The sequence below is a fragment of the Oncorhynchus masou genome, chromosome 9 (assembly GCF_036934945.1).
Source record: "Oncorhynchus masou masou isolate Uvic2021 chromosome 9, UVic_Omas_1.1, whole genome shotgun sequence".
Taxonomy (NCBI): Eukaryota; Metazoa; Chordata; class Actinopteri; order Salmoniformes; family Salmonidae; genus Oncorhynchus; species Oncorhynchus masou.
The window spans coordinates 68,411,108-68,433,497 of NC_088220.1; the positions used below are offsets into that span (position 1 = coordinate 68,411,108).

Below are 22,390 nucleotides of genomic sequence, written 5' to 3' on the forward strand. Positions count from 1 at the left end.
AAGAGCAGGTAGGGTTCAGTTCATCAGTGGGCCATTGGTCTACTGTCCTATTTGCAGTGAGAGAAGCTAGCTACATGGAAACTGGGAAGGAGTAGACGGAATGTGTATGTCTGATGTAGAGAGTCTTGGCAGCTACAGCCTGACCCCAGCACACATGGTCGGCAGAGGAAGAGGGAGCTAGCATTGCGAAATGGCTTTGCAAGATAGCAGTATGTTTTGGCAACCCCACTGCAGCTGTCAGCAACTTTTTTTATATGAGTGTGTTACCATTCCTGTGTTTGGATGTTTGTGTGTGTGCGCACCTTCTGCAGGTGTAATCTGAATTAAAGTGGTGAACACATCACCAGTGCTTCACCTCAAGGAGTCATTACACATTCTCCCTTTTTTTCAGCGTATCGGGTTACGGTGTAGTGTATGTATTATGTTTCCATGACGTCTCAAGCTTTTGCCACATTAACAGCTGGCACACTTCTGAAGCTAAAAACGTGTCTGATTATTAGCCTGATGTTAGCTACTAAAGCCCAGTCAGACCTATCAATGAAGGAAGAAAAAGTGAAATCAGCCTGATTCTCTGTGTAAAAGAACAGAGTCACGTTGAGGGGAATTAAATCACAAGGATCTAAATACGGACACAAACACTGGGTTGTGTGGGCTTGTCTCCATGCCACAGCCTAGTGCAACCTGGCCTTACGGGCAGCAGGCAGGATATCCAGCCCTTAGGCCTGCACACTCATCACCACCGTCTGCCTCTGGTTCTCTCTGGAGACGCCAGCTAAACCACTCAGCACAAGGAGGAGATGAGAGGGGGAAAGGAGAGGGGGAATACTGATGACTGGGCGTGGTCTCCCATGCAGACAGAGCAGCATGCCTGATATGACACATACACACACACACACACACCCCCACCCCTGTGCTGGGGTTGGGGCAACTCTGGGTGGCCAGGGAGGGAGACTGGGAGAGGCCGTTAGATGGGCTGTGATTGGGAGAGGAGATGGGACTGTGATAGCCGGTGCCCAGAGAGGCATGATCTCAGGATGAAAGAGAAGGCTTACTCTCTAGAGGGAAATCATTTGGACAGATGTTTTTTTTTTCTTTACTATTATACCAAAGGCATACACAACAGGCACAAGGCTACTGTAAACCTCCATAAATAATCATGTGTTCAAATTAACAAACTTTTTATGAATGAGGAAATGTGTCAACTGTCAAATTAAAATAAATATTTTTAACACGCTTATGCACAATGTCACACTGATTGCTTTAGTCTTGTGTTATTTACCCTAGCTGAAGTAAGTATTCATACAGGTAAAATAGTTGAATCATGTCTCCTCATAAATTAACTCTTCTTCCTCTGAAATATGATTGTCAGTCTAGTGCAGGGTTCAGCAGCTGCAGCAGCCTACAGTCTAGCCTTGTGATACAGAGCTTTAGACCGGTATAGACAGAATAGTCCCTGCATCATGTCTACTGAACATGAGGTAGAAGATTAAGAAATACAACTATGTAAACGGGGGATATCATTCATTTTGTAGGTTAGGAGTAGGTTATGAACCAAGCATAATGTACTGTAACCTAAATTACATAAGAGTAATGTAAAACATGCATTTTCCCTTGTCCATTATTTTATCCAACACAACTGTCTGGAACCACAAACATTTATCGAAACCTGTTGTCTTGTTCATGCATACACAACGATTATTGGGATGCGATAGGACGAGGACATTATGTCCCGTTGGCCTACATGATGGCTTTATCATAGGGAAATACTTATCACCTCCACTGATACATGTTGCATTACTTAGGACGGCATTTTGGCTTACAAAAGTTTGAAATGCAAGCCGCTAACTGGCCGGGAAAAATATGAAACATACAGAGCCCAGGCTACTGTAATTACAATGTTATATTACGTCAAAGTTCAAAAGTTGATTTACTCACCGTCCATTCTTTCAGACTTTATGATGGTTAACGTCGGTTTCATGTCGACAGCTGCCGTCATGATCATCAGATCAATTTGTTCGATAACGGGATGCTCTATTTGTGTGTCTCTCTCTCTAACACAATAGTTCATAAATAAAGTTATGATTTACTCAAAAACAATATTGCGTTTTTTCTTATCCTCCCGCTTCAATTTATCTCCACCAACATTTCTCCAGGAGGCTACAACTTCTCTCTCTCCGCTATTCTCTCTCTCTCTCTCTCTCTCTCTCAATTCAATAGCTTTCTCCCTCTCTCCTTCCCTCCCTCCCTCTATCTCCGTCAGGGCGTTTCTGTCGCTCTGACTGAGAAGCACGGAAAAGATTGTTCCCTCTGTGGAGCCGAAATGTACGATTTGACATCTGAAGGGGCGGCGTTTCGACAACCCGTGCTCAAGTTCGTTTTGCATGGCCCGGTTCCCTGGGTGAGGAGAGTCCTCATTTTAGAACATTCCATTGGTCCTTAAGTGACATCTACACTCAACCGGAGCACCAGGCGATGCAAAAGGAACTCCACCAGTGATTCACAATTCAATTACGTTCTTGTCCACTGTCTTTCTGTGAGAAACAATGATCCACATGTTTCCGCAAATTAGTCAAATTCAATGGCTGACAGTAGGCTATTTTGGACATCTGATTTGTTAGGCTACTTCTTGTATTTAGAGATTAGTTCTGTTTAGTTTTTATGCACAACAATAGACCTACAGAAGTTCATCCATGTACTATAATCCTAATGTCAAAGACTCCCCCATAACGCAACTTTTATGAAACATTATAGGAAGGTTTTCAATTAAAATGTTACAAATGACATAATTATGCAGATAGAGACCTAATACAGTGAGTCAATAGCCCTACACAATTCGCAGTGTTTATGAAACATTCTCATTGTCACCCTTAAGCACAAGTTAAAAGAAAGGCGTGGGAGGATTGTTAAACATCTGATAGACCAGCATACAGAGCAGTATACAAAGCATCCCAGGCTAAGGGGTCCGTCTGTGTCCAATTCCAAGGGTCCAAGCGTCCTCATAACATGCAACCGGCCCTCATAAACACCTCAGATTATTTCCTGTTCACCTTGTACTGATCAATAAAAAACAAGGATGCCTATTTACAGAACTACCGCTCAAGCTTTAGAAAAGGGATGACGTTTTGGAAGAATGCACAGGATTTGATGCTGCTGAAACTTGAAACGCATCCAAAAATCACTCAGTAGACACAGAGAGTTCAAAATAACTGGATCAATCGTCTCTTTTATCGACACAAATAAAATTGGGGCCCTGTCATCATGGCCATCACTGCTAATCTGGTTTGTAAGTGTTACTGTTTAATCTAGTCTGTTTTTTAGGCTACTCTGATGAGGGGCAATCAACGTGTCATTTAGGATATTGAATCAAGATTTAGTTATGCCTCTTGTAGGAGAATGACTGAATATCTGAGCGAGAGAGAAAGAGTACTGGTGCTCCACTTGAAACAATGAAAACCACAAGGAAATTACCTGCCATGACAACAGATTGTCATTGCATTTTTTTACATGCAGGTTGCCCTGCTTCTTTAGTGGAACCTAGTTATGTTGACAACAGTAGGAGGGTCTGTCCAAGACAATAGTACTGGTAGAAGTAGACAGATAAAGTACAATAGTTTCATTGTTTGTGAGCTGTAGAATTAATGCCTCAAACAAACAATATAGTGACATTGGATGCTGATACATTGGCTAAATCCTATCTACACAGATCTGTATACACAAAATAACATAGCTAGATAAGTCAATATGGTCCATCCTAATTTGCAAGGCAATATGATTCTGCATATCCGTAGCTATATCTCCAAATGTTATTGGGAGGTAGGGAAGCCAGTGGTATTGATCATGTATGGATTTTTAAATAGGGATCTTTCACCATCTCCATTAGCAAACCTGGATATGAGCCATAGTGGAAATGCCAGGCAGAGATGTTGTGTGGCCTCTGCGGTCTCACTGCTCCTCACAAGGGCCTGTCAAGGGGGTGGGTATGAGGGGAGGGGTGGTTTAAAGGTACGCTTACTTCATTTCAGTCAGTCAGTCAGTCACTCTCCACTCTCTCACTGCCCTTTTTGTTTTGGCTTAATGAGCTCCTTGTATCTACTCTTAAAAGGACAGCCCAGGTCCTTTGTGCCTGAGGGCAGCCATTAAGACTAATAGCGTTGCTGACTAATATCTGGACCGGAGCTAGCTGAGTGGCCTTTTCAAGGCCACTTTTCATTATGCCCCCTCTCGCTCCCTTATAAGAAACATCCATGTGTTAATGGTGAACATTTAAAGTAGGTATTAATCTATCTATGTACTTAATATCTTAGTTTGAAACTTACTAAGTTCTAGAAATAGGTCAAGTTGAATATAAACTTTTGTTTAATGTTTTGAGAGCTCTACAGACACATATAAGCACAGGCAGACAAAGATTTAGAGGGGATGTACCCATTTCCACTTGGTTAATACACTCCTGTTTTCATTCAGTATTATATTTCTGACAGGCTAAACTAATTTCCATGAGCGTTACAACAGAGGGAATAAGAGCAGGGTCTCCCTTTACTAAAACCAATGGTTCAAAGAGAAACTCTGAGAGGAAATATTCATGTTGATTTATTTGTTACAATAGCCAGTTACAGATGTAGGATCTTAATTTGCAGGATTGCAATGCAGGACATGTAAAATGTGCACTGTATTTGAGGTTTAAAAAGGCTTCTGAAGTTTGTAATTTCAGACTTGTCCATTAATTATAATCCACATAATAATTCACATTTCCTGTTGCTGCAGAATAATTTTTCTGCTATAGCAAACTGTCTCAAATTAAGATCCTACATCTGTAAGAACTGGGGCTGCTGTTGTTAACCACACAAACAGTTTCCTGGACACTACCACGTCTAGTTAGTCACTGGTCATTGTACTGTAATTTATACAGTGTACAGTTATAGGAAGAATGGTTATGGGAATGAAAATGTCTCTCTATGTCATTTTAAGTTTAAGTGACAGTCCTCCCAATGAGACTGAGTAGCACCATCGTCATGTCCCACAAATAAGGCAACATGGGCACTTGGGTTTCAATGTCTCGCTTCTTCACCTGGCAAATGCTGTTGCCATGGTTTTGACAGTTAGGGGTTCACGCAATGGCATTGCATTTTAGCACCCATAGCTAAAGCAAAGCTGCTCCTCGGGCACATCTGTGATGGCTGACTGCCTCTCTTTAATCCAGACATGTAACTGGTGCACCTGCTGCTGCTACCAGAGGTTAACTGACAGCTAGCTAGCTGAAAGGACCTTCTGCTGCTACCAGGGGTTAACTGACAGCTAGCTAGCTAGCTGAAAGGACCTGCTGCTGCTACCAGGGATTAAATGAGTGCTAGCTAGCTGAAAGGACCTGTTTGTGCTACCAGGAGTTAACTGAATGCCAGCTAGCTGAAAGTTTAACCTATGACCTATACTATATCCTAGGGATTGAAGCTCACCTTCTTTTGACATCAGTCCCTCTCTTTAAGTTTTGGGTGTCATTCCTTGATTACATCATGATGACATGCCTTCCCCTGGTTTTAGATATGATTCGATTTACAATGATGCATTACAGTATGCTTTGCTTAGAAACAATGGCTAGGCTGGGGAATTGTTGGTGAGCTGTTGTTTCTTTATGTGCCTTAAAATGCAACACGTTGACATGTTTATCTTTTTGTCACAGTATGAAACCCAGACACTAGGGTTTGGAGGTAGTGGAGAAGCGTACTGAAGTGAAAAATAATATTTTGTTACCACCAGCCAATCGGTATGGTATGACGGGATTGGCGTCCCTGTTCTTAGGTACCACTTAGCGAGTTATTGACCAGTCATTCATACACACACACACACACACCACACACACACACACACACACACACACACACACACACACACACCACACACACACACACACACACACACACACACACACACACACACACACACACACACACACACACACACACACACACACACACACACACACACACACACACACACACACACACACACACACACACACACACACACACACACACACACACCACACACACACACACACACACACACACACACACACACACACACACACACACACACACCACACACACACACACACACAGTGGGATCCTTGTTGGCCCTTGTCTCTTAGCCGTCTGGGGATGCGACAGGCTGGATGCAGTCCTGCTGAGATCACAGGCGTCCAGTAGGGACAGAACCACAGGCTGTGTATTTGTGTGCATCTGTGCGTGCATGCGTGAGTGAGTGCGTGGTGAGTGACCGTATGTATGTTTGAGTGAGTATGCGTGTGGGTGGTTCTGGGCCTGCCTGAACATAAGTTCAGCTTTTTTTGAGCAATTAGCTTCGATAAAAAGGACATCTCTTTCTCCATTAGCGCCACCACGTGCCCTCCATTGTGCAGATAATTCAATCCCCCCAGGCCTTCCTCCTTCTCTCTCACAGTTAGAGAGCTCACTGATAAAGCTCCACCACCCCCTGCAGCTAAAGGAAACCCTCTCATCTCCTCAGCTACACTACAGCCTGTTTATTAGAAGCACGTCTTCATTACAATATTGTGTTAAAATCATTAGCTGGATTGATTGGTTGACTATAAAAGCTCACTCTATTCCAAATGTGATATGATTATGATACCATTATGATTATAACAATGGCATAGTCATTACCTGTTATCGACACTGATGCATTGTTCAGTCCTGACACACTCATAAGGGTGTAATGACAGTATGTATTACTAAGCCACACAATAGCATTTTTACAATAGTGATCTTTACCCACATTTTCCACCTTTCCAATGAGTTGGCATTAGTTGCATCACCGCTCCCAGTGATTGTACTATATGTCCTTGAAGACTGAATGTTCTGTATATGTAGTCACCGGTTAGTCACTGTAAAGTAACTGACCTCACTTACCTTTCCCAGGACTAGTCATTGCCACTACATACAGAGGCTCTCTAGAGAACAATTTTGAAGTATGCCTGATGGTATTATCAGCTATCACGACAAATAAAGCCAATGTCACTACTACAACCACTCGCAAAAACATAGCCTAGTGAAGTGGGGCTGTGATGTGACCCTCTGCTCCAGAGTTGTCTCTCTTTTTTCCATTCTCCCCTCATTTTGTTTTATTGTCGGGGGAAGTGTGTGCCGGCCTGATTAGCATCGCTGTTTCCTCCTTTCCCATAACCTCCAGACCCCCGCAGGCTGCCTGTTTACTCGTAGAAAAGACGTGCCCCTCATCAGAGGCGACCCCCCCCCACACACAATCTCTACCCCCTCCCCTCCCTCCCTCTCTCCCACCATCCCCAGCCCTGGCCCTGTGACCCCCCCTCTATCTTCCCCTTTCCTCCCTCCTCCCTACTATCCAGCTGTTAAATCACATAAATTAAAACCTAGGCCAATGGTCCCTGGGTTCCATATCACAGCTGTGTGTTCTAAATGGGAGTGCATGTTTAAATGTACAGTGAGATCATAGGTGCCTGGGAGTGGAAGTGGGCTTTTTACTGAATGGGAGGATACAGTAATACAATACATGCCAGAAAACTGCTGTGAATTTAATGAATGGATATGTGTGGTGTGAGCGACTACCGGAAGTAAAGTGTGTGTGTGTGTGTGTGTTTGTTTGTGTGTGCATTTCTGGGTTTCAGTGAGACTGTGCAGCACACACACCATGGATCTAAGTGGGCGTTTAAGATCAGACCCAGTGGTGTGAGAGTGGCCAGGTTTCTGGAAGTGGAGAAGAGCGGAGCATAGAGTGGAAAGGAGACGGGTGGAAAAGAGAGGAGAGTGCGGGTGTATTGTAAACAGTACTATGGCATGGCGGATGTCAGGAAGCTGTGTGTGACAGTGGGCTCAGGGCCAATCATGCAAAGGCCCTTCAACATACAACATCCCTTCACCACATCTGCTCTCAGCTCTCTCTCACAGTTACTGTAACAGCACGCTATAAATCCAAAGTCCTACAAAGTCATCTCATGTAAACTAAAAGGGTGTTGCAGTACTGAATGAGGAAGTCAGTCTTTCAAACTTTGAGTTGTGTTCCTCAATTAAAAGTAGAGAACATTTTCATTACTGGCCCCAGTACTCAGTGCACATGTGCTGATATTATGTATCTGTCATCTATGTGAAAGGGAACCAGGGCAGTTTGTATTGGCCATACACATAGTGAAACAGAAAGAGGTTCTTAATAATTTGTATACTGTATTGGACATTCTAGGTGGATACTGACACACAGACAGTCATTTTCCATAATGTTAGCCTGACTCAACAGCAGTTGAGGTGGTATCTGTGTTTAATTGCATTGGTTTCATGAAAGGAAAAATGTAATGCATGTTCATTAGCAGAAATATGGCATTGATTAATCGTGCGCTGTGACTTGGGCTGTAAAATATGAAAGGGAAGCACACACAAATGTTTTCAAAGCTAAGCAAGGTGCAGGAGTGGCCTCATAAGCAGGCCAAGCTTACACACATGGTAGTGTGGCTTCAGGAAAGAAAGAGCATGTCTACTGGTGGCACAGTCAGCCAAAGAAGACTTCTTCACGTCTATCCTTACTAGTTGATTTTCTCAGTAGGTTATTGAGATGACCTCAAACGACTATCGTTAAGAAGTCCAAATATTTTAATTTGAGAAACATATGGGTCAGATCAATGGTTTCAGGCAGTGGAGTGTGTCAAGGGTTACTGACCTGATTTTGAGATTTCAGCTCCATATACTGGGAGGCTACACAACAACATGCAAATGACACTCAGTGGGGTCACTAAACTCTAATTTCGTCTACAGGTGGTTGCATTGCGCGGACGAATGTAACGGCATTGGTTTGCATGATCACCATCATGATGGAGAGGAGGTCAACTGGAGGTCGTTTTTTTCCACTTGATAATGTTTATGTCAACAGTTTAGAGCTGGAAGCACTGGAGGCTCCAAAGGAGTGTGTCTCCAGCAACAAACATCAGCAAATCCCATCAGATCCAGCCCTGACCCAATCCCCCCGAGGGGAACCAGAGGCTTGGGAAAAATATGGCCGCCCTTTGGCCCTCCTGCCTCCTGTGCCCCTGCATCCAGCCTGGGTGGAGATGGAAGAAAGCTGGTGCCCGGCCTAAGCAACCCCCCCTCCCCATGGCGTGTGTCCCAGTCCCCTGAATAAATCACTCTTAAGAACGAGGGAGGCTAGAGTCAAACAGAGACAACGCACTGGGAGGAATGTTCCAGTTTAAAATAACCAGTAGGAAAAAAAGAGCGCAGGAAGAAAAATGCGGGGCATGTGGCGGTCCCCAGAGGAGGAGAGGAGGAGGCATCTGGTAAAGCCCTGGGGTCAACGTCACCATGGTCCCCAGGGAGGAGGAGACCCACAGGGGGCCCCGGGCCACTCAGCCGGCCACTGTGCATGCAGCACTCTGGAGCCAGACAGACTGCCTGGACTGGTGCATGCGTGTGTGTGTCCATGTAAGATGTGGGGATGGGGAGGTGGGTGTCTGTGTGTGAGTCACAGTTCATTTACCACACCCCTCCATATAAAGTCCTTTGTTTCCAGTGAACACATAATTCACAATGAACAATATATTTCACCCCCAATCTCATTTCCGTTTTTACCCCAATCTAGTTTCCCTTTGAGGCAATACATGTGTTCCTTTGTGAAATGTAAAAGGCATATTTTACTTTGCTTGGTTAATTTACTGTTTTAAGTGCAGTGACATGAAAAAACAGGCAAAAAACTGTGTTCTGTAGGATTTGGTCTTAGTCAGAGGCTTACTTTGGCTCCTACCTGTGGGTGCGAGGTCGTGTCCATTGGGGACCTCCTGCAGGGTGACATCCTGGGGGTAGAGGGGTCTGGATGGGGGGTAGTGCTGCTGCTGCTGTGGGTGAACAACCATACCAGGGAGCTGGGTCAGTGATCCCATAGCCACCCCTCCACTCTGCCTCTGTAAAGGCAACACACAGCAGGGGGTTAACTCACTGGGCCTGGACATGATCTAGGGCTGGGCGATATTGCCAAAGTATAATATCACAATATGTTTCTTATTTTAGATGATATGGAGGTATTTGGTGGTATTTTATGTTTCTGAATAATATACGTTTTAAATCTGTTTTATGAGTAGTGCATAATCCGAGGATGGCAACTAATTAATTAGTGGTTTTAATGGGCTTTCTCCATTCCAATTGTTTTATACTCAGCCAAACTAGGACAAAACTGACATTGAAGTACTCAAATTCTTAGAATTTTTCATTTATGTAGCAGTGTACTAAATCACCTTTTTAGATGGTATTATAAAAATCCATACCAGTATACCTTAAAAGACGATGTATAGCCCAGCCCTAACCTGGTTCCTACAGCAACAGCAAGGCACAGATGCAGTATACAGTATCTCAACCTCACATCTTGTTTACTTTCAAACTGTGTTAACATGCTGTACATAATGTGATACAACAATTTACTGACTTACTGTGAGAATGTCAACGAGCTTGATTGTAAGGGGAGAAGAGACCAAGCTAGAGTTTTAAAAATACTATTTTGGAGTGTAGCTGGCTGGTTTTGTTTTATGCTTCCCGTACAGATACGATGAAGGCTAAATTTGATTCAAAAGGTTTATCTTTGTTTCATCCTGTTGATCACATGTGAGATTGGACTGAGGGGAGGTCCAAAGTGAATGAGTAGTTGCGGGGAGGACCAGACATGAATACTGTATGTATGTGAATACACAATATATCAGGTGAGTAGATAACGGTCAGGACTATTCTGAGAAAAACGTCCATTGACTCAAAATCACACTAAGCAAGCACATGGGACATGATGTAGTTCTGATGCAGTACTTCAAGATATGGGTGTTCACACTCTGAAAGTGAAATTTGATGCATACCTGGCAGGGATGTGATGACCAGTAGCAAGAAGCATAGGAGCCTCTCCAGTATCAGTTTCCATCTATCACCTCACCATAGGGACAATAGTGGTGGCTCCTGTCACCTCACCACTTAACTGACTACTGTCTGGTCGGTCTTCACTACAGGCCTGGTTAGGAGCAGAGACCTCAGATCAGGGTACCTGACTGACTGCCCATCTGATAAGGACTCTTGTTAAAGCGATGCTGGGTTTATCAGTAGACTGTCAGCTTTACAGCCAGCTAATAGTGAGTGAGAGGGAACTAGGGAGCCTAATCTAGGGAAGTCTCTAGGGGGTACGTGGGCCGATGACGGCACTATCAGTCCAGTCTGGCAGGGAGAGGGGAGTGATAGCCAGCGGAAGTGGGGCAGTCGTATCGGCACTGTAAAGCAGAGGAGGTTGGGGCACCTTAATTGGGAAGGATGGGCTCGTGGTAACAGCTGGAGCGGAATAAGTGGAATGGTATGAAATACATTGAACACACTGTTTCCATTTGTTTGATGCCATTCCATTTGCTCTGTTGTAGCCATTATTATGAGCCGTCCTCCCCTCAGCAGCCTCCACTGCTGTAAAGTGATATTGGAGGTCCAGCAAAAGTAGGTTGCTTGGAGTTCTCCATTCCTTTTGTGGATGATCCTTTGAGGTCACACATCTGATTTATGAAAGTAGGAGAGTCAGGGGCAATTCAACTACAGCATCTCCCACATTTATTCCTTTTTAAAAAACCTTTATTTAACTAGGCAAGTCAGTTAAGAACAAATTCTTATTTTCAATGACTGCCTAGGAACAGTGGGTTAACTGTGTTGTTACAGGACATGGTCACAAAACATGGAAACCTCTGCCATTTCCTTCACATAAACACCCTCTTTGCATCCAGAATAACATGGAAAATTACCAAGGAAGAGGGCAGGGGAATCAGCCTTTTCTCTACTAATACATGTCAATTCGTAGGAAAAGCAGTGGCAACCCAGGTTCATCTTTCGAACACGTCTGGCCTCGGGTACAGTAATCTCAATTTCAAAGGCAAACAGAACCACCTGAGCCAATTAGAGGCGAGGGAGTTTATCCCTCCATGTTTTGTACCAGAGCCAGGTTGGGTTGATATTTGCATGTGACCTCGTCCTCTTTGTCTAACGGGGCTGCATTCTGCATACAAATGGCAACATTTCTGCCAACGCTTGTCAACCTTCACCTTTCAGAGCCCAAATGACAGGAATCCCAATGTCCCTGATTCCTGAGATCTGACAGACTGTATTCATATGGTCCTTTCATTTGGATGGTGTTAAAAAGGCTGTTTACAAATAGCCTGCTCTACAGAACATCAAGATGGCATTACGTGGTAAAGTGTTGTTTTGTTTTGTGGGGCTGCTCTGCATGGCTTTAAATAGACTCAGTGATGGTTAGGCCCCACACTTTAACATATTTACTGCCGACATGGTTAGGAGGTAATAATTGTTTTGTAGAGAAGGTTGTGTAATCCAGAGGTGATTGAAACTATAGTCTATTTTTTATTTCACCTCAGCCTCCGAAGACAATGTCTACCTCTGGTCCATAGTGGTATAGAATGAAGAACTGATAGTGGATTTTTTTTGACAACAAATTGTGTCCATTTTTTATAGTAAATCTAACAACACCCCAGTGTTGAACTAAGTTGACATGGACAGTCCGTATTGCGGTAGCTAGGTTGATGGAATCCAGAGGTACTGTGCTAACACACTCTGCCTACACTGTGGCGTGTGGTAGGTAGCTAGCCCATCCACAGGCTGTAACAGCAGTGTGATTTATGGTGGTTGGGGTCTTACCATCGCCCCCAGACGGTCACAGGGGTGAAGGGTCGGGTAGGAGGAAACTGGATCCATGTAGTAACTCATCCTGGGGTTTGGATGGAGCAGCAGGCCTGTGGAAGGGATCAGCATACAAACAGCCGGGCGGGGCCCCTATCAATCACGCGCTGTTTACACTGTGTTTGTGTGTGACTACAATAACCTGCCACCACAGGTCAACACAGAGTGGCACCTCCCACACTACCCTGTGTAACATCTGATGCAGACATCCCAAACAACATTGTTAGAATTCTTCCTTCTTGCAATGTTGCCTTTAAATGACATAATCACTTGATGGAAAAGGTTTTAGAAATAGAGAATCTTTAATGAACAAGAACCCCCCCCCCAAATTTAAAATTTGCATGGACAATGCAATAACAGATACTAAATTCTAGCCTACAACATTCCAGTCAAAATTATAATGAATTAAGTTGCTATTGTCTCTCCATATTTGGACATTTATATTAGGCAGATTTTTTCAATATTCAGAATTGAACATGTTTAGTCAAACTGTCTCCAGTGTTGATAGGTGATCACTTAACTGACTTGCCTAGTTAAATAAAGGTTAAATTTGCCTGATGTTCCACCCCTCCTTCCCTCCTTGTCCTCTCTCTCTTCCCCCTCCCTCCCACTCTCCTTGCTTCCCTCCCACTCATTTTGGGAATCTCTTTATCAAGTGTTTACTAACAGCAACATCCACAGACAGGGGGAGCAGAAACCCAGCTGAGAGGAGAGCTTTTCCAGGGGAGCTGACTGACTACGTGGGCAAGGACAAGTAGCCCTACATGTAGACCTCATTTAGCGCACATAACAAAGACTTTATAACTTTCAAGTGATAACTAGTGTAATTGACTACTAAGAGAAAAATAGGTTATCTGTCTATCACAAAATTACATTAGGACACAAATACTTTGCAGTTCATTGTGAGTTACTACATTTTTGTAAATATATTCTCGAAAAAACAATTGTCTTAATATTAAAAATAAATATAATTTGGCTTTACGACTGTGTTTGGAAATATACACATGTTTTCCAAATGACTGGGTCAGTGGCCAATGGTACAGCAGAGAATCCAAACAGATACGCGCGTGATAATGATATTGCATATGAATGCACATATACCAAAAATATTATTAAGCTGTAATATTTTTCTTGTAACTATTTGGATGTACGTTTGAATAAAGAAAAACGAGGACTTCTCCGTTTCATTCAAAATGCAACAGATTGTACTGTTCATGCACGCTCCAACAGCATTCCTCACGGGAAGCGCAACAGCACTTCAAAGCGAGCTTTACAACACGACACATCAAATTCCTATTTTTTCACCTATTTATATGTAAACAGTATTATTTTCTACCAACATATATCTACTGGATTTGTAAAATTGGTAAGAGTATATAACCTTACCGTGTGTTGTGAGTAAACTTCTTGCAGGCTGGTTGAGTGGTGCGCTCTGCACGCTACTTGGCTGTGACAGTTCAGCGATAGACAATGCGCTGTACCTGGGCTTGCGGTGAGTCCAAGGAGGAAGGACAATGCACTTGCCGGATTTAAGTCCCACCCTCGAATCCTACCGAGACCCACTCAAAATCATGTTGGGGTTTTCCATACTAAGTAACCGAACTGATGTTATCCAAATAGAAAAGCGTATAATTGTTTCGTGATGCATCTGGGTTTTCATTATCAACCCTATACAGGTTTGTCAATCGTGGACTTTACACGTCAACTTGTATTCTTACTATCAAGCCAATGATTTGATCAGCTTGGTTGGTTTTGCACGTGTAGTTGGAACTTGGAATTATGAAATTCATTTTTATTTCCAGTTTAGGTTGTCATAAGTAGGATGAGGAGACAGGAACATACCAAAGCAAGAGTTAAAGGGAAGCCAACTGAGCTAATAAGGGTGACAATGGATAGGCTTCCTGTGTGGCCTGGAATAAGCCAGCAGTTATGTGCACACAGGCCACACAGAATCACATCGGGGAAGAGTCAAGCCAGGGTGAGACCAAGGGAGTGGTCAGTCAGTTGTTAGAACATACAGGCCAAGGACTTTTTCTGTCCTGCCTGGTGTCAGGAAGCATGTGCTCATCAACAGTGTGTCACCACCAAGGTGTTGCAAACAGCACATGTCGTTGTGGCTCATGGCTGCCACCGGGTCACTAAAGGATGCCCTTTAATATTTGTCATCTATTTGCCCCTCCAGAGCTCTCTAGTGGCTGGTGCCTCAGCGCCGTTCAGCCCCCTCCCAGGCCATGCATGTGTGACGCTGATTAGAGCCCTGACGGAAACCTCAGCCACTCATCTGCGAAATGAGAAGAGGTGATTCCACGCTCTGTGAAATCTACAAGCCCTCTGTGTCTGATAGGGTGCTGTTATACACAGGTAACAACAGGAGATGTATCTATTCATTTGGTTATTAACTGTACTATATGTATTTGTCTATCTGTAAAAAAAACAGTCTACTGGAAAACATCATGGTGAGGAGGGAAAATCAGGGTTTTATCAGCTCAACACTTGCGACTCATCTGAAACACCTTTGTTCTCCTGACCCTGGTTCTCTTGACCCTGGTACAACATTTGTTTGAATTAGAAAGTGCACGGTCCAAGCCCCTGGCAGTGGCTGCCACTTTAAAGAAATATCTTGGGGGTGCTTTCAAGTCCAAGGTGAGAGGCGTGAAAAAGTGCTGCAGACAAGGAGCCCAGTGGCATGCTGGGCTGGGGTGGGCGGCCTGTACTTTCTCAGCTCCCTGTTTGAAGCCCTGACGCGGGCCTCTCACCCCCGGCACCCCCTTTTCTCCCTTAGCCCCCTTAGGGCACACATGGGCAACACGTCAGGGGCAAAAGGGGAGGGGATGAGTTATTGCTATGCGGAGAGAGGAAATCAGGCTCGCCCCTCTGATGAGCTAAATTTAATAAAGGGGGAGGAATGCGATCCAGATCTCTTCTGATGCCCTCTCAATGCTGTTTCAATTATCGACGTTGGGAGTTCAAAGGGGAGGCCCCGATACACTTCTGCTCCACATGAAGCACTTCTCATCACTTGGCCTCATGCCTTTCACCTCCCCATTATTGTGCCATCTTTTTCCGCTCAGTCACTCTCTCTCAGTCTTTCCTTCTCTCTTTGGCTCAACTGCAGTCATGCTTTACATTTAACAGATAGTGAACACCCTGCCATCGCCACCAGTAAACCCCATCATTTAGTGGGAACTTTTTTATTGCCAAATGTACTTTCACCAAAGTCATGGTGTTACTTGACATTCACAGTTTCCCTCCTGATTTTTGTCTTCGTGAAACTACAGATATACAGTGCCTTCGGAAAGTACTCAAACCCCTTGACTTTTTTTGCATTATGTTTGGTTACAGCCTTATTCTAAAATTGATTAAATCGTTTTTCCCTCGTCAATCTACACAGAATACACTATACTGGCAAAGCAAAAACAGTTTTGTCAAAATGTTTGCAATACAATTTTTAAATAAATAAAATTTTACATTTACATAATTATTCAGACCCTTTACTCAGTACTTTCTTGAAGCACATTTTCAGCGATTACAGCCTTGAGTCTTCTTGGGTATGACGCTACAAGCTTGGCACAACTGTATTTGGGGATATTCTCCCATTCTTGTCTGCAGATCCTCTCAAGCTCTGTACGGTTGGATTGGGAGCGTTGCTGCTCAGCTATTTTCAGGTCTCGCTAGAGATGATGGAGGCCACTGTGTTCTTGGGGATCTTCAATGCTGCAGAATGGTTTTGGTACCATTCCCCAGATCTGTGCCTTGACACAATCCTGTCTCAGAACTCTATAGACAATTCCCGCTACCTCATGGCTTGGTTTTTGCTCTGACATGCACGGTCAACTGTGGGACCTTATATAGACAGGTGTGTGTCTTTCCAAATCATGTCCAATCAATTGAATTTAGCACAGGTGGACTCCAATCAAGTTATAGAAAGATGATCAATGGAAACAGGATGTACCTGAGCTCAATTTCGAGTCTCATAGCAAAGGGTCTGAATACTTATATAAATAAGGTTTGTCTGTTTTTTATTTGTGATACATGTGCAAAAATGTCTAAAAACCTGTTATTGCTTTGTCAATATGGGTTATTGTGTGTAGATTGCTTAGGAAATTGTTTTATTTAATCCATTTTAGAATAAGGCTGTAACGTAACAAAATGTGGAAAAAGTAATGAGGTCTGAGTACTTTCCAAAGGCACTGTATGTAATCTTGTTATTTATTTCACTTGTTATTTATTTCACAATGTTTTACTTTAGGCATCGGGAGAGTTCTGCAGGTCTCAGTCCTCAATGAATTGGCATAGGGCTGGCATGGTATAGTTGGCATGCTTTGATTTTGGGGTGAACTATTGTGTTTAAACTGAGGTAAAAAGTAAGAGCAGTACTTCCCAGGGTTCCTTCCCATGGATCAGATAAGCCAGAAGAACATCAGAAATCATTCAGAATATCATTAAGAAGATCTCTCAGTCAGTCCTGTTCTCATCTCTCATTGACAATATGCGTCTGTCATCCCAATTCCCAATATTGTTTTAATCAACACCCTCCCCCTCTCCCCAATGGTGTCCTGTGGTGTGTTGAGTGGGTGCAGACCATGAAGCCTTTGTCTCACTTTCTCATTTTTGGATCTTCTAAACATAGCACTGACAGGTGATATTAATGGTCTTTTATTAGCAGTGTTCTGATTGCTTTAGGTTGGGCTGCGTTCATCCCTTTCTAAGGAGAGTGAGAATGGGGAGTTCTCCTCCCACTCCCCTCACACAGGAGATGGCCACTCTCTTTGATATGATGCCCGAATCCTTTCCTTTCCCCCCCGAAGAAACTGGCCCGCAGATGTTGCTACGCCGACTACAAAGAAGAAGCTCTTTATGAGGAGAACGTCTATTTTGGTCCCTGTGTGTTTCTGTTTCCGAGATGTGGTGCTTTGAGAGGTAGAGGCCTGATCTTTTAGCTCAAGACTTGTTTTATTCCTTGCCGAGATATTTTTTTATTAAATCCTCAATTCAAATTACTGAAGTGAGGATGTCATATTGTATTACATTATTCATGTGCGATCACTGTGGTAGAGTTTTAGGTCGTTGAAAAGGCTAAGAAGCTATACTGACATTGGGGAAAAGAAAGTGTGAAACACTGGAGTACTAAACTCAATGAATACTGAAGTTATAGAAAGGCTCTCTGTATTGGTTTGAGTGTGTTTATACAGAAGTGGCAGTGGTTAGGTAGGTTAGGTCTCACTCTGACCCAAAGAACTGTGAGTTTGTTGCAGTCTGACTGTGAAGCAGAGGTCTTGGGAGATATATTATCTTTAATTAAGGCACCAATCCCTTTGGCAAGTTGTCTAAACAGGCCTAAATAGGCCTACTAAATCAGACTAACATCCTCAGTATTTGATGGTTTGGGAGCGTGCAATCGCTCCAGATGGTTCATGTTTCTGGAGTGTTTCATGAGGGATGGCCCAGGACAGGGATCTTCTGTTTAAGCATTGCCTTGACAGACCTGGTTCCACAGAATCACATGCTGAATTCCCCCCCCCCCTCACCTCTTAGTCAGGGACTGTGTTGCTGAGTTCAATCTAAAGAGCACTTTCCCCTGCATTTGACTGTTGCTCATCTCAGCTCACAAGTTGTTGTCTTGAAATATCTACGGGGTCATGACACTGTCACAGTACTATTAAAACAAATGCATCCCATTTCACCTCTTGAGTAAAGGGGACAGAAAGTAAAAGTATTTTTAATGCCTCTTGAAAACTTTGGTAGAAGAGCAATGCAAATGCATTTTTGGAGGTTGTGGCACGTATACAGAGTTTTATTTTGACCCAATGGAATGTTTGTTTTCTGCATTTTAATTCAAGATCAGCAAATGTTCATCCCCTCCATATGTCTCTTCTGAAATACAACAGTGGGGTAAAACATTTCAGAGTTAACTGACTGCCTTAAACTTAGTTTTAGCTCAAGAAGCAGAAAATAAAGATGAAAGAAGGGGAGAGAGGGGGAAAGGAGTAAAGAGGAGGAAGAACAAGATGCTGAGTCCAGCGTGCCCTTGATAAGCTGCTGGCAGAGCTCCAAAACGAACACCCACGCAGCCCCCTCCTCTCGTCTGTCCAGTCCCAGCCTGGGCCCCGGTCCCAGCACCGGCACTAACTATTCCTCTTCATTAGCCGCCTAGAACGAGATGCTTGTCATGTAATTAGAAGAGGGGTTTTCTGAATGCTTGTGAAACACATACTGTCATTAGAGACGTGAGAGAAAGCTGGTGAAGAGAGAAGAGGGTAAGAGAGCAGCACAACGTGAAGCTGGAGAGAGAGGGGTTGTCAATGTCGTGTGCATAGGTGGCAGGGAAGTCAGGCGCAGGAGAGTCAAAATGGAGTGTAAATGGAGTCTTTTAATAAATGTCCATGTAACATGCTCCATAACACTAAATGTACAGACATAAACAAACATGGGTACGAGGACTCGTCATGCACCTATACAACATAAAACTACACTGACAGTAAAACAATCTCTGAGGGGAAAGACATGAGGGGAAACAGAGGGTTAAATACACAACAGGTAATGAATGGGATTGAAAACAGGTGTGTGGAAAGACAAGACAAAAACCAATGGAAAATGAAAAATGGATCAATGATGGCTAGAAGACCAGTGACGTCGACCGCTGAGCACCGCCCGAACAAGGAGAGGCAACGACTTCGGCAGAAGTCGTGACAGGGGTCAGCTGGAGTGGCTTGCCTGCTTTGTAAAGAGGGAGATGACAGTGAATAACAGCCTCCCTTGTGACCCTCTCTTCGGTGTGTTTTGGACAATCAGTAACTCCATCCTAGTCCCGTTGTGTTAGCTCTGATAGCAACATAAGTGACACAAGTAGATCTGCCAGGCTCACTCAGCTCATCTATGCTGTGATCTGTGAAGGTACAGCGAGGCTTATCAACGGCAGGGCGATGAGAGGGAAGATGTTGATGCTTGTCAGTGAGTGATTTTCACCAGGGTCTGGGTAGTGTCCAGTCCAGAGCCTATGCTTTCTTCCAGTCTGCCCTGTGAAAGACATCGCTCCTGCCACCCCTCACTCATACGCTCCCTTATTCTTACCAGGCCTTGGTTTCATTAACATATCTGAAGGGATGTAAACTTAAGCTCTACAACCCCCCATAATACTATAGGTACTCCAGCTGCTACAACGATGGAGGCCTGCTAATGTTCACCCTGAGAACAGCAGAAGCCCCTAACCCATGGTTCCCTCTTCCCTTCCCTTCCCTCCGCTCCCTCCCTCCACCAGGTTGGGCTGAGAGAAGTGTTTATAGAGCCAGAGCCTATAATTAATGACAGGATAGTTCATTTGAGTCCTCGTTCTGTTCTGTGGAGGTAGATAGATACAGCCAGGGGGTTAGATTACAACTGCTTAAATAATACCCCCCCCCCCCCCATCCCCTCTCCATCTCGCCCCTTTTCACTCACACTCAGTCTTATCCCAACATAACCGTCCTCTGGAGAAGTGTTTCTCACTAGCTTTCCTCCTGACTATCCCACTTGGCTCCCCTTCCCATGCCCCCCTAACCCCCACCCCATTTCCACCCCGTCCCCTTACTGTGCAGCACAGGAGATATTTTTAGCCCAGAGTTGATGTTTTAAGGATGTATAGTACATCCTGTGCCATGATTCTCTCTGTGAGGAAACGGGATGCTCTCTGTCTTTCCCCATTCTTCTTTCCATCCTTCCCTACCTCCCCTCACATTCTCTCTCCCTCCACCCCTCTCTTTGCTTAGCCCCCCCCCCTCTCTCTTTGTATCTCTTTCTCTTAATTCAGTTCAAAGAGGCTTTATTGGCATGGGAAACATGTTTACATTGCCAAAGCAAGTGAAATAAACAATAAATAAAAGTGAGAAGTAACACAAAATAACATTAAACAAATGTACAGTATTGCATTCATAAAGGTTTCAAAAGGATAACGACATTTCAAATGTTATATTATCAGCTATGTACAGTGTTTTGACATCTTGCAAATAGTTGTTGTCACACAGCTAGGAGTGGTGGGTGCGGAGTCAGGCGCAGAGAGCAGAGGATTCATAGAAAACCAACTTTATTTTGGTGAACGGGTAAGTGATCAACACCAACACAACAGGCGAACAACATTTGACCGACCCAAAACAGGACACCAAACAGGTCAGAGAACATACTACATGCAACCATCCACAGACAAACAGAAAACAAGCCCGCACAAAAGCAGGCGGGCCTAACTGGCTTCAATAGACCTAAAACAAATCTCAAACAAGGAACAGGTGAAATCAATACAGACATAACCAACAGAAAAGGAAAAAGGGATCGGTGGTAGCTAGTAGACCGGTGACGACGACCGCCGAACAGGCAGGGGAGCCACCTTCGGTGGAAGCCGTGACAGTTGTGGTATTAATAGTAAGGGAAGATAAGTAAACAGATTCATATTGGTTGTATTTACAGTGTTGTTTGTGCTCCACTGATAGTCCTGTTTTCATGCCAAAGGGTCACAAATCTTGCTGCTGTGATTGCACATTGTGTTATCTTAACTAATCGATATGGGAGTTTATCAATGTTTGATTTGTTTTCAACTTCTTTGTGGGTCTGTGTGATCTGTCAGAAATATGTGTCTCTAATATGGTCAATTGAAAATAAGAATTTGTTCTTAACTGACTTGCCTAGATAAATAAAATATCCATACATCTCCATTTTGGATAGGTAGCTCTTTGTGTTGTTTGTTTAGTGTGTTCCAATTTTCCCAGAAGTGATTTGATTCTATGGATTCTTCAGTCACATTGTGCTGTTTTCTGACATGCTGTTCCTCTTTTCTTAGAGTATTTCTGGACTGTTTTAGTGTTTCCCCATAGTGTAGGTGTAGGTTCTGGTTTTCTGGGTCTCTGTGTTTCGGGTTGGATAGTTTTCCAAATTTCTTTCTTAGGTTTTTGCATTCTTCAACAAACCAATTCTCATTGTTAGTTTTGTTAGGTTTTCTGCTATAATATTTTGAATTAGAATGTTAGCTGACAGGTAAAATATACTGTTCTGGCTTCCTACTGATAAATTTACACCTTCAATATTGCAGGGAAGTATTTTGTCCAGGAAGATGTCTAGGATCGATTGGATTTGTTGGCCAATTTTTTGTTGTTGTATGTTGTCTACTCTACCCATGTTTTAATAACATACAGTTTGTTTGGCTTCGATACATCATGGTGGAGTATTGGCCTGTTCAAGTAGACAGTGATTTGCTGTGATCTGATAGGGCTGTCAGTGGGCTGACTGTGAACCCTCTGAGAGACTCTGGGTTGAGGTCAGTGGTAAACTAATCTACAGTACTACTGCCACGGGGGATGAACCGTAGGTGTACTGACCGTAAGAGTCCCCTCGAAGCCTACCATTGACTATGTACTGACAAAACTGCAAGAGCTGTGACCCATTTTTTGTTGCTTGTTTTGTTGTAGTTGTGTCAAGGGAGGCATATTTGGTAGGGAATGCTGTCACCTCCAGGTACGTGCTTGTCCCCCTGTGTGCTGAGGGTGTCAGGCTCTTGTCCAGTTCTGTCGTTTAGGTCACCACGGGCTAGTACATGTCACCATGCCTGGAAATGGTTGAACTCTCTGTCTAGGATGGAGAAGCTTTCTTCATTAAAGTATGGGGATTCTAGTGGAAGGATGTAGGTAGGACAGTGAATT

At 43.7% G+C, this 22,390-nt stretch overlaps 1 protein-coding gene across 4 annotated transcripts in view; it reads right to left on the reverse strand.

Annotated features, from left to right (window-relative positions):
* The window catches only part of LOC135546543 (protein c-ets-1-B), a 42,834-nt gene extending 28,612 nt beyond the window's left edge, over positions 1-14,222 (reverse strand). Inside the window, exons 1-3 of one of the 4 annotated variants that reach the window (XM_064975053.1) lie at positions 14,115-14,222; positions 12,687-12,781; positions 9,760-9,862 (exon numbers count right to left, since the gene is read on the reverse strand). In XM_064975053.1, the coding sequence (XP_064831125.1) occupies positions 9,760-9,862; positions 12,687-12,755 (172 nt within the window). In that variant the 5' untranslated portion in view covers positions 12,756-12,781; positions 14,115-14,222. Of the gene's footprint in view, positions 1-1,935; positions 2,246-9,759; positions 9,929-12,686; positions 12,782-14,114 lie in introns of those variants that run through there. The other 3 variants (XM_064975052.1, XM_064975050.1, XM_064975054.1) reach the window with 3 other exon arrangements.
* Between the last annotated feature and the right edge of the window lie 8,168 nt (positions 14,223-22,390).